The 12,245-nt window shown below is 42.9% G+C and overlaps 1 protein-coding gene across 1 annotated transcript in view; it reads right to left on the bottom strand.

Annotated features, from left to right (window-relative positions):
• The window catches only part of PLXDC2 (plexin domain containing 2), a 253,250-nt gene extending 241,381 nt beyond the window's left edge, over positions 1–11,869 (bottom strand). Inside the window, 1 exon segment of the mRNA XM_032701298.1 lies at positions 11,077–11,869. Coding sequence (XP_032557189.1) covers positions 11,077–11,185 — 109 coding nt within the window. The 5' untranslated portion in view covers positions 11,186–11,869.
• Between the last annotated feature and the right edge of the window lie 376 nt (positions 11,870–12,245).

Here is a 12,245-nt window from a genome sequence, read left to right as displayed (position 1 = left end):
TTTTCTATACATGCCTAGACAAAAATGTGATTCATTACATCACTGGGTCATCCCTTGAAGCTAACAGCAATTTTTTTTGCATAAAGAGTAGAACAATAAACCATAAATTTGCATTCAAGAATCAGCATGTAATAAGTGTTTACACTTAAATTTGATGTAAGCCATGTGTGCTTATTGCTTCTCAAGCTCAGGCCACATTTCAGTGCCTTGGAGACAGATCATAAAATCTAAGTGAATATTTAGTTCACACATCTCCTAAACGTGTCTTGCACATCATATATAAAAAAAATTAAAAGAAAACCCCAATGCCCAGCTCTTCAAGAGGAATGAAACATGCATGCATTAGAGGAGAGATTGTTACTCTCTCTTCTCATCCACTACAACAATGTAGGGAAGTGGAAGTCAGTTTTCCCTGCCTGCTGAAAGACCCTTCTTCCCACAAATCATCTCAGGATTTGCAACAATGCTGCAAAACTTATTGCCACTGTTGCAAATGTTCTGGGGCTTTTGAGTCAACTAAATTCCAAGGTCCAAGATCAGAGAAAAGTCTTAAACATCTATATCTTTTTCAGTCCACTCATCTGTAGCATACCACTTGTATAGATTGATATAGTTAAGCAAACATTTAAGCAGAGTTCTAAATAAGGGAAGCTTTCCATAACTGGAGCCTAGAGATGAAACACCAAGTAACTCAAAGCATAAAGCCTGTTTGGGGTTTGGATTTTAATTTTTTTTGGTGGGTCGTTTCCCCACCCCTCACCCCCACATCCCCATCACTCCGCTGGTTTTGTTGTTCTTCTCGCTTTTGTGTTTTATTAGGGTTTTTTGTTTTGTGTTGGGTTTTTTCCCCCACTGATGGCTCTATTAGATCTACTATCTAAAGGATAATTTAAATTTCTTTTCAAATTATGTGGGGGGGAGGGAAACTCATATACTTTGCAAGATAAGAATAACAGCATTTTAAAATTTAGCTTTTTTAACTTATCACCATTTCTTCAGAACAAACAAAAACAACCTGATTAAACAGCAGATGCTGAAAAGCACTGGTCTGCTGTTCTATCAGTTCTGTTTTCAGCCAAATACTCTACAGGAAACTTCAGCATGATTTATAGCATCGGGGGCAGAGTATTGTACATGGACTGTATAAATACATGTGTTACAGACCATTTGTCAATAATCTTTCTCCTTAAAAGCTCGTGAAGATACAGTATCAGTAAAAGCTGGCATCACATTTATGCAGCAAAATAATAATATTCGACATCTTGCAATGATCATTTTCTGAGGAGGATAAATGTTTTGAACAATCAAAGCATTCTAGTCAGCAGTGCTGCAAACTGATTGCTTTGGAATTCTTCTGACTAGTAATTTCTGAATCTAGATTGTTATTCTTAAAGTTTAATTACAGGAAAAATAATTTTACAGTTTGTGGAACACCATCATTCTCTTCTCTCCAAGAACTCAAGGACAAAACCAAAAAGATTTGGATATAGTCCTTCCAAGTTGTCAAAGTGCCAACCAGCAGAAATCTGACCCAGTATTTGCCTATGCTTCAGACATGCTTGTGTTTAGGAAAGAAACTTATCTCACTAGACTATAAAGCATGGCAGTTTGGGATCTGTTACATAAACAGCTGAGAGACAAACCCCCATCCTGATGCAAGCCTGAGCAAGGAAAGGAACACCAGTAATGGCAGAACCTACAGCAGTCTCAAACTAAGCCTTGTTGTCTCTACACTAATCAGAACGCTCAGTCAGCTCTAATGTGGATTTTTTTCCAGACAGACAGGTTACTTGATCAGAGATCTGACTGCGATTGAAAATCTGAGATTAGGGAATTCAAGGATAAGAACGCAGAGAGAAATTACACCCCTTAATTTGGTGAAGCAAGGGGAAACACAGAAGATCACTGGGCAATTGCAGAAAAATTCAGCTCTGATTCTGAGATAGAAATGATGAATCTTTAATTTTGGCAAGGTTGTCACTTTTTCAAAATCACCTTCTTATTTGTAAAATTAGGATATTACCTTATTCTATAGGGTTTTGCAAGAACAAGAATACTAATGAATACTAATGAATATAAAGCATATATCTGTTTTCAGGATGTATACCTGGTGAGCTCAAGCAGATGACAAAAGATAATAGTAGTTCCTTTTCTCCATTCAAATGGATAGGTTTACTACAGGAAGAGTCATTTTGCAGGTCACTTATGCTATTCCAAAAAATGGCTCTGAATTGAAACAAAACCAGTGTTACCAACTCTGCAATCATTGTCCATGTAATTGTGCATGAAACAAAACAGGGGGTGAAAAAGCCAAGTATATTAGGTCAAAAAATAAACAGAAAAACAGGCTAAGCAAAGCCAGATAAAGACCGACAAGATTTCAAACAAAGCATACTAAAATTAAAACTTCTTTGCAACTGTAGAAACTCAAACTATTGTCAATGCCCTTGTTACCTTCTGTGGCACATTATACTTGGGGCTGCAGCTATTTTACCACATGACTGAAGATTGTGAAAGGGAAGCACATTACTGATGGCCTGTGGTGCATGGGGGCATGTGGAACAGACATTCGTGACACAACTGCTTCTCATCTCAGGGAAATACTTGCTGACCTAGATAGTCCCTTCTTAGCTATGCTGTTCTAAGTAAGAAATTGTTAGGACAACTTACTACTGTTATTATTTCATCTATGCATTGGAAAGATAGAAACGCCTCCAACAGCTTGCAGAGGTTTGGGGAGGATAAATGCATCAACATGAGCCAACTGGAAAGAATTATGTTTTTGCTTAGTGTGATGTTTAACAGAGGAAAGAACACTTTGGGTTTCGGTGGTTGAATGTAAACATGAAAAACTGTGTATTTCCACAGTCTACAATTATACATGTCAATTATCAAGTCTTGCATAATTTGCATAGTAAACTAAAAAGCATTGCATTACACATACATTATTAATAAAAACTTTTTTAAAGGAAAATTAATAACAGACATCATAAAAAGTAGAAGGAAACCAGAACTGATGATAATCTATAACGGTAATTCATGCTAATAATTTTATTTGTTTTGAGACCACAACTTAGATCAGTATATATAAGTTTAAATAGGAACCAGTAATAAATTGTGTTGATACTGAGGTCAGGTTTCCGCGATACACCAGATACTGAACTTCTAGTCCATGAATGTCTTCACCGAAAATAAAACATAAATCTGTTATCTTTACAGCAGCTGCAATATGGAAAATGTGATCTTTTTTAATTTTGTTGCCTCATGTATATCTTATTAACCAAAAAGACACCTGCATAAGAAATATGCTATAAAGTTAAAAAACCCAAACCCCCAGTTGGATGATCAAGATGACTGGTTTTTTTCAGCTATTCTCTCCTTTCCTGTCATCAAATTAAAGTAAAGTTTCTACAAGATAAAATGGCCTGGTCTTACAGGGCCAAATTTTCAACAGTGATAAGTCTCAATTAGAGGTAACTAAAAAGTTAATTCTCCATCCTAATCAAAATTTTGATCTTATTCAGATTAAAAATGAATAGCCAATGCTTGCTGTAGGGTATTAAATGAAAAATATGTATAGGTACACATACATAAACTTCAAAACAATGTTTGTTTATACATAATATAGCAATTCTAATCTAAAAGTCCAAATGAAAAATTTGAAATGAGACATTTTATCATCAAAACAAGAAACTCAAAATTACTTGTTTTGACACTTCCTAGTTGAAATATTTGACAAGAGTATGTCAAGTTTGACATAATTTTCCAATTACAACTAGTTCTTTCTTTGCACATTTTTTGACTAAACTGATATAACACCTGGCAGTATTAAACAGAATTCAGGTATTCTACTTATCCAGAGTTTTTATGTTGTTCTAAGAGGATTTTTAATGCTCAGTGGTTTTGAAATACTACATTCATTCTCCTTATAATTTTATTTTCCCTTTCTCTACCTCTTATAAAATGTAGTCTTTTCTGTTTCTTTTTCCCTCTTTTTTAAATCTCACTTGACTAACAAGAGCAGGTCTGATCCACCTGACCTAGGTCATGGTCACGTCCACTACCAAAACAATGCAAGTGAGGAGGAGGAAGCAATCTCTGAAGCAGGTAGGAAGGGCAAGGAGGAGAGGAAGGATGAGGCAGAAGAGGACGGGCCTAGGAACTCTGAAACCTGTCCTGCCACAAAGAAGCTCCTTACAGGAAGCCTTGGGTTTATATCCCTGGGTGAGGGAGGTTGAACTGCAAATACATGCTGCTTGGCTTGCAAATTCAAAAGGAGAGTCATACAGACCCACACAGGAAAGCAAAAACATGCAGCTGGAGAATATCATGGAGCAGCTATCATAATAAAGACTTATGCTGGCTCCCAGTTCTCTATGGAGGCCAAGATAGCATTTTCCAATGGATTTTTAGTTCAGCTGCTGACTCACAGAAGAAGAATCTGCATAGTGATGAACACTCTTTAACATTTCATCCTTCAGAAAACACTGAATTTACAATGGATGATACTCGCCTTTTACAATGAGCCTAGTAGCAACTCGTATGAAAAGAAAAGCTGCAATTATTCAGCACAGATGCAGTTTGCACATTATGACCAAAGAGGGAAAAAAAAAAAAAGGTAATACTTGAATAGAAGTAAAAATTAAATACACCTCAAAGTGCTTATTACTGGATAACCACAGCATCCTCTTCTGCTACTAAACACAGCTGAAATTTCTGAGGGAATCTGCCCTATGACAGCAGTTAAGGAAAGCTGCAGTAAATACTACAAATGGCTTTTCATCTCTGTAACATAAGCAGCCTTTTGACACAGTTCAATTACATCTCTAAAGCAAAGGACCCAAGATCCTAGTATCAACTGTGACACAACATATATTTGAAACATTGCCAGAGATAGGTTAAATGGAAAGGTTTATATATTCCCTTTATGGAACTCTCCCTATTCAAATCAAGGATTTCTCACTCAATAAAATAACATGGGAAAAGTGATGTTTGCTTAAGACCAAAAAAAGTCACAATGAGAATATCTTAAAAAAAAAAAATCTGCTTATAATGGAAGCTAGGCAGTGTTCATATTAAAAGGTAAAAGTTCTAAACAAGTAAGAACAAAATCTGATTTTAAAAGCCTTATTTCATAAGAATGCTAACTAAAGCATCATTTTAAATGTCTTTACCTTGTCTTCAGCTACAGAATAGTGTGTAAAAAATCACATTAAAGCCACACATATCATTGAGAAATGAGAGACAGAGACCTCAAGCTAAGAGAGCACTGGAATTCATACTTGTATTTTATCCAGCTGCAGAGTTCAAGGTGAACCCCTGTGTACTTAAAACTATCCACACAGAATAATTCCAGATAGATGGGTGAGATCTTGAAAGGTCACACTGTCCAGCCACTTGCTCCAAGGCAGGAACAGCTGCCTTTTTGGATAGAATGACATTTTGGACATATGTTTATCTAACCTATTTCAGTGATGAAGACTACTCATAGATAATCTGCTCCCCTAGCCTTACCGTTTCAAGTCTGCCTTGCTGCAATTTCAGTCATTAGTTGCTGCTGAGGACAAGTTACTCCCTCTTCTGTGGAAGTCTCTTACACCTTAAGATTGTTACTATGTCATCTCTTAGTCTCTATAGCAGTGTTCCTTTCTTCTTTCCTTCACACAACAGTCCTCAATTAGTCCACATATTTCTTAAATGCTGTGCTCGAAACTGAAGGGAATATTCCTGTTGGGATCTTACCACTGTTGAGTAGAGCACATGCATCATTCTTGTGATGTCTTGCCTTGTATCTATCTTCATATTAATCCTTACATTTCTCTTGATGTATCACCCCAAGAAGATGTTTTCTGCACTTGAAATTGTGTGTTCAACTCAAGTACCATGTCTGAGCCTGGACTTGGCCTCAGAACCTGCTCCATTTTCCTGTTTCAGAAGGTTGGGCCAAATCCAACTCAGAAATACGCTCCGACACTCTGTCTTTTGGTTGAAGGAGACGAACATGTTACACAAGCTCTTTCAAACCCAGAATTTACAGACACTTAGTGCAACTGATTGCTCAATGTTGACAGCAAGGAGTGCTGACTGAAGCCATGTTTATTGGTTGGATGAAAAAAAAGAAAAGAGGAGAAAGCGGAGGAAGTGTTCCATGATGAGACACAGCACCCGGCACTCACAAACATTACTTCAGGGCAATGTTTTATGCTCATTTGTGAGAAGCCACAAACAAAAACAAACCCCACATACACTTAAGCATGACCTCTCTGCATACTTCTCCGTAGAAAGAAAACTCATAGGTTCTTCCAATTCCTGATGTGATTATGCAATTCTCCAATTTAGGAAGTATGGCATCTGCCAATTGCAGTGCATTAATACTCCCAGTTCAACCCTCATCAAACCTAACAGTTGGATATAATTCCACACGGCTTGCAAGCTTGCAGCATCATAAATGCTCCCATCAAATTACCTTTTTTTCCCTCTGTAGAGCACCCCCAGCAGAGGCTTACCTTAACCACTGCTGCCTTAAATTCCTTTAGTATTCCTTTTTCTTAAGAAGCATGAACCACACCAGCAATTCAAAATACCAGTGACCCCAGCTGTGTTCTCAGTCTAAGAGACTGCAGCCGTGATAAGTTTTGAAACCGGGGCTGCTACAGAGTTTTCTTTTTCTCCAGTGCTTTCAAGGTTACAAGCAGCAGAACTGCTCAGTACTTCAGACAGTCCAATGAAACCACAGTGACTTTTACAAAAAGCAGGGTCAAATTATGTTTTAGATAAGAAATTTTTATCTCCTTTGTGGAAAAAAATCCAGTAGGATTCAACAGAACACGTTTCTTGCGTGATAGTTGTCTTTGGCATAATCCAAAGCAAAGCAACCTTTCAGGTATTGCTGCACAGTAGTCCTGCAGGAAACAAGACTCAGGTCTAAACCTCCATCTCCTGAACTCTGTGCAGGTGTAGGGACCTGCAGCACTGCTCCACCAAAAATCTGCGAAAAAATCCTTAATGAAAAATGTTAAGGTCTGTGACTATTTTCCTCAGGGGGTCTCTCATTACCTTACACTATGAATTTCTTCATCTGCCTCCTTCATGGTCTGGGGATTCTCTTCCTCAAAAGGAAACAGCCCTCCTGAACTGCATTTTTTTAGAGGAAACTGGTATTCAGCAAGGCAGTAGATGTTGCCACAAAATTTTGCTCTAAATGGCCTGTATGCATGACTAGCAAATTGTTGATCAGAAACAGAGAACTTCTCAGATTATAAAAACCTTTTCCTCATTTACTACATTTGTTTACAGTGTAGAGAGCTAGTTCCCCCATTATTTATCATCAACTCCCAGTTAAGTGTCAGACAAAACCTAGCACCCGAGTCAAGTATTTCCTGGGTTTTAAGTGCTTGCACGAGGATGTAAACTCTGAAGAGGAATATTTACAGCCAAACAAAAACACTGTTTTCCCCAACGGAATTTTAAACCTTGAATGAACTATGAGTATTGATCTTACTCTAAATCTGTGGAAATGAGTTTCTGTAAAACTGAATTAAAGACCTTATTATAGTCTTAATTTACCCACTATTTACCAACATTATTTCAAATCACTCTTTCAGAGGAAAAGACAATGACAAAAAACACAAAAAGGAAGAACCAATAAGAAAGTTAAAAAAAAGATGACTTTTTTAGAGGGAATCTTTAGTAAAATATATATGATATGTAAATAGGATTTGCTCTCAAATGTCACTAGGATTTTCTAACCCAATTGTCCCTGTTTACATATCATGTACAGAAAAAACATACCTGATATACATGTTGTCTAATACTGTATTTCTTTTGATACATCTAAGATAAAAAGCTACGATAAAAGCTGAAGGTCCTAATGTGTAATGGTGAAAGTTTGGTTTCAGTTATTGTTTTTTTTTTTAAAAAGAGTAAAGCTCAGGCAATATACAAAATGTTACTATTTCAGCAGTAGATAAATGCTAGATAAACACACCTTAATAGCAGTTTATCCAATAAAAATAATTCTACCCCCATCTGAATGCTGATGCCTGGAGACAGCAGCAGTCGAATGAATATAAATTATATGAGGATTCTGGAACATGCTTTAACAGAATAAAAATTACAATAACAGCCTCCTAATTCTGACTGATGACATTTGCAAAAGATTGTAACACTTTCAAGACTTCTTGTGGCAACACTTCAACAGCGAGCCCTCAATTGTACAACTGGAAGCCTTAATTACTGTGTGAGCTTTCAAGGGTCTGCTCCACCTCACTAAATTCATGTCATATTCAGTTTTACTACTGTAAAACACAACACACACACACAAACCTTGTGTCTAGGAACCTCCATCCTGGATTTATAGTATTTTTATCAACAAAAGTGAAGTTCTGCCCGGGCCCAGGGGAGGATGCATGGATAGATGGATGGATGGATGGATGGATGGATGGATGGATGGATGGATGGATGGATGGATGGACAGACGGCTGGCTCCTGGAGAGGAGCCGCAGCCCGCGCGGCGGCCGCTGCGCCCTCTGGCGGGGACGGCACCGCTCCGTCCAGTGCAGCCTCGCACCCTGGTCACAAAAATTTGGGTTTTAAAACCCCCCCGAGACAGCCAGCATACCTAGAAAATTATTGTACTTGAATTGGTCCGACCCTATTTTTACCCAGCAAGGTAATTCTGAGGAGCTGGCAAAAAAGGGCCTTCGTATTATTTTTTCATCTATGTTGAAATCCCTTTGGTAGCATCCTCAGAAATCCTCCATGGCTCCAGCTCTGCCCGGGCTCACTAAAAGTTTCCATTTCCTGATACTGTTATTCCATTCATTTTCAATAAGGTGTTTGTTACTGAGTATTCGTAGAATATGTCAAAAACAGCTTCCCATTAAGAATTTGCAGCTACTTCAAACATTTATTCTTTAATTCTTTAAAGGTTTTATCTGAGTTGATCTAAAGGGATACAGTAGGTGCTAAATACAGTAAAACTTTGAAACACCACTTTTTATTTTGACTCATGGGACCTGAAGTTGAATTTCTGGTTTTACATAATTAACCTCTTCTCACTGATTAGACACAATCTCTCACTGTATTTTTTATCCAAAAAGCAGCAGTATTACAAACAAACAAACAACAACAGAAAAGGAAATAAAACCCTAATTCTGTAAATGACATTTAATTATTACTATCATAATATAGATTTTTGTAAGCAAGAGGAACAGAAAAGATGCCCAAGTTATAAACATCTGGCTGTCAAAACTAACATCAGGTTGCCCATCTTCCTAGTGGAAGAAAACAATTGCTTGGCATATTTTCTTCAGACTGTATTACATATCAGAATAGTATTTGCCTGATTATAAACTCCTTCATACTTTACAGCCCATTCAGGAAGATATAAGACACTACTAAATGATTCATGGATAAGCAATCCATTGGTATACCTTCTATTTAGCACCTCCTGGTGTAGACATAATACAGCTTAATAGCCTAAATCAGTGATGTGCAGCGTTTATTTGTCCATTGATAAATTTCATTTGACTTAGTCAGTACTAACGTCTTATTGTCTGGATACAGTGGCTGGAAGATAATAAACTTTGTGAGCTCAGTCCACAACACAGTAGTTCTCTTTTTCTAATCTCACCCCACACTTTTTTCCCCTATAACTAATGTTAACAAATACCAAGATTTGTTGGCTACAGCCCCAAGCGCAGAACACGGCGTTTGCAGCAGTACATGAAAAGTCTCCTCCTGGTTTTTCCCTTTGGCCCCAAGTGACATGTGAGCCCCAGCAACCTGCTGAGCTACCTTGTCATTTAACAATTCCAAAACTCAGTGGTAGGCCCCTGGCTAGGAAAATCCTGCTCTGTCTAGCACATAATCTCACTGGTTATTTAAAAAAACTACCCAGTCTCTCTTGTTCGGGTCAGTTATGCTGTGACCACTAAACTTTTCACGTTTGTATCAAACCTTTAAGAAAAGGAAGAAGGGGCAGTTCTATCGCACCAGGGAAGGCAGTGGGTGTGCTTCATCTGATAATAATCTGGCTGGCGTTTCAAATATACAGGCAGAACTTTTGGAAATACCTGTAAACAAGAAGCTTCTGCAGGCAAGGTCCCCCGACACACAAACCCCACTACTTTTCTCACTATCTGCAAGTGCTATCTGCCAAGCTTTCCTTTAGCAGCTTTCTCCTCTACAGCACAGCAATGCAGGATACAGAAGGCTTTAGTGACCAAAAGGGACCTCCATGCCGAGGGAAACAGTGGCCCAAGAGAAAGCACTACAAGTACTGTATGTCACACATTTACAGGTGTTTCAGAGAAGGACTGACAAGAGGACCCCAACACTTCACAAGCAGACTTAGTCAACAGAGTGAGCTTCTCGCTCCTAAAGAACAGGTCACATAACCCCGGGGGGCTTCTTCCATTATCCTGCTCCTTCTCTCAACGCCCGGTTTCCAGGGAAGGCTGCAAGCTACTGACTTCCGCGGGGGAGGAGAGTGCCCGCTAGGTCTTCCAGGCAGAATCTGCAGGGAAACTTTGCCTGCCCTCCACGGCTCGCTGCCGGGAGAGCAGGGGGGGCCCGCCGCGGGAGGGAGGCGGGGGAGGCTGTCGGGGCACCCCAGAGCTCCCGGGGACGCCGGTGTCTCCGTACCTCCCTTGCCGGCGCTTAAGAGGAGCCCCTCGCGTCTCGCACAGGGCTGGGAAGGAGGCTCCGGGAACACCGCGGAGGGGCTGGGGAAGGGAACAGCACCGGCTCCCGGTGATCGCGGGGCAGATCCATTAAAGGAGGAAAGTCCCGAATCCCGTTAAAATAAAAACTGAAGTCATGGAGAGCTCTTTCCGGAGAAGCCCGGGGTAGGGAAAAGTGAGAAGCCGGGACCCCGGGCCTCCCTCAGGAAGAGGGGGAGCCAGCCTCCGAACGGCGTTTGCTCTCTCCGGGTGCGCGGCCCGTGGAGCTGCCAGCTTAGCCCACACCGCGGGATGCTCCGAAGAGGCGGCCCGGCCCCCCGAGCCGACCCGACCCCGGCCCGGCCGCGCTGCCCCGGGCCGGCCCCGCCCGGCAGGTACCGGCTTCGCTTACCGCGGCTCTGCCTCGGCGTCTCCCCGCCGGAGAGCTGGCAGCGCTCGCTCAGGCACTGGAAAAGTAATAGAAATCCAGCAGCTAGTTTGCTCCTCCGCAGCCTCGCCATAGCACGGAGCCTGCCGAGTCAACTCTCCGGGTGCGGGGTGCGCTCCGCTCCTCGTCGGTGGTGGGGAAGTCTGGGGGGCGGCGGAGAGCAGCCCTAGCAGGCGCCGAACCGCCCAATCCTCGGAGCAGCGCTCATGCAGTGGGGCGGCAGCGACGAGCCGCCGGTGCTGAAGGCGCTGGACCGGGTCTGGGGGGCGGTGGAAGGGGGGGGCTCCGTCCCCCTAACTTGCACGGCCGCGCCGCTCTCAGTCCAGCGGCATCACCGCTAGGGAAAACAAGCCCAGCCTCGGCTGCGAAGTGCCAAACTCTTCCCTCCTCGCAGTCTGCTGATAGATTTTAGGAGAGCCACTGAGATCCTCCCTTCCTGGCTTGCCCCCACCCAGCTCCCTTCCCCCGCAGGGTGAGGCAGGGTGCCTGAGGGACGGAGCCTCTCCTCGGTATACCGCTACCGAAAAAAACCCTCAGAGGGAAACGAGCGACGAAGCGTTCCAGCCGGAGCCAGCGGATCAGCCCTGAGCCCGGGAGGGAGCAGCACCCGGAGGGCGGGCGGATGCGCCGCGGGAGAGGATGCGCGGGCGGCAGGGAGGCAGGCGGAGGACGAACGAACAAGTTCTCCTTCTCTTTCAGGGCGGTTTTGGCGGCCGGCGGTGCTATGCGGGGCCGAGGGCAGCCGCGTGGGGCGGGCGCTCCCCCGGCCCGCTCCGCGCCCCCCGCCGCCGTGCGCGCCCGCGCTGCCGCCGCCACGCCAGTGCGAGCAGGGGGCTCGCCCGGGGCCGGGTCCCGGCCGTCCCCTCGCTCTGCCTCCCGCCCCCTCCGCACGGCGCGGTGGGGCGCAGGCGCCGGGACTCCGCCGTCTCTCCCGCCGCTGGCGGCCGAGCAGCGCTCCGGCAGCAGCACAGCGGGATGCGCCGGCCGCGCTCCGCACGGAGGTCCCGGGAGGTTCTGCCTGCCCGGCACCTGGCACAGCGCAGCTCCCCGAGCCTCCGGTGCACGACGTGGGGCTGGGGCCGGCGGCGCTGTGCGGTGTGTGAGGGGGAAAGGGGGCGGGCGGCATGGGAAGC

The sequence above is a fragment of the Chiroxiphia lanceolata genome, chromosome 1, assembly GCF_009829145.1.
Source record: "Chiroxiphia lanceolata isolate bChiLan1 chromosome 1, bChiLan1.pri, whole genome shotgun sequence".
Lineage (NCBI taxonomy): Eukaryota > Metazoa > Chordata > Aves > Passeriformes > Pipridae > Chiroxiphia > Chiroxiphia lanceolata.
Note: the sequence above shows the minus strand (reverse complement) of the source record. Positions and strands in the feature narration are given on the sequence as shown.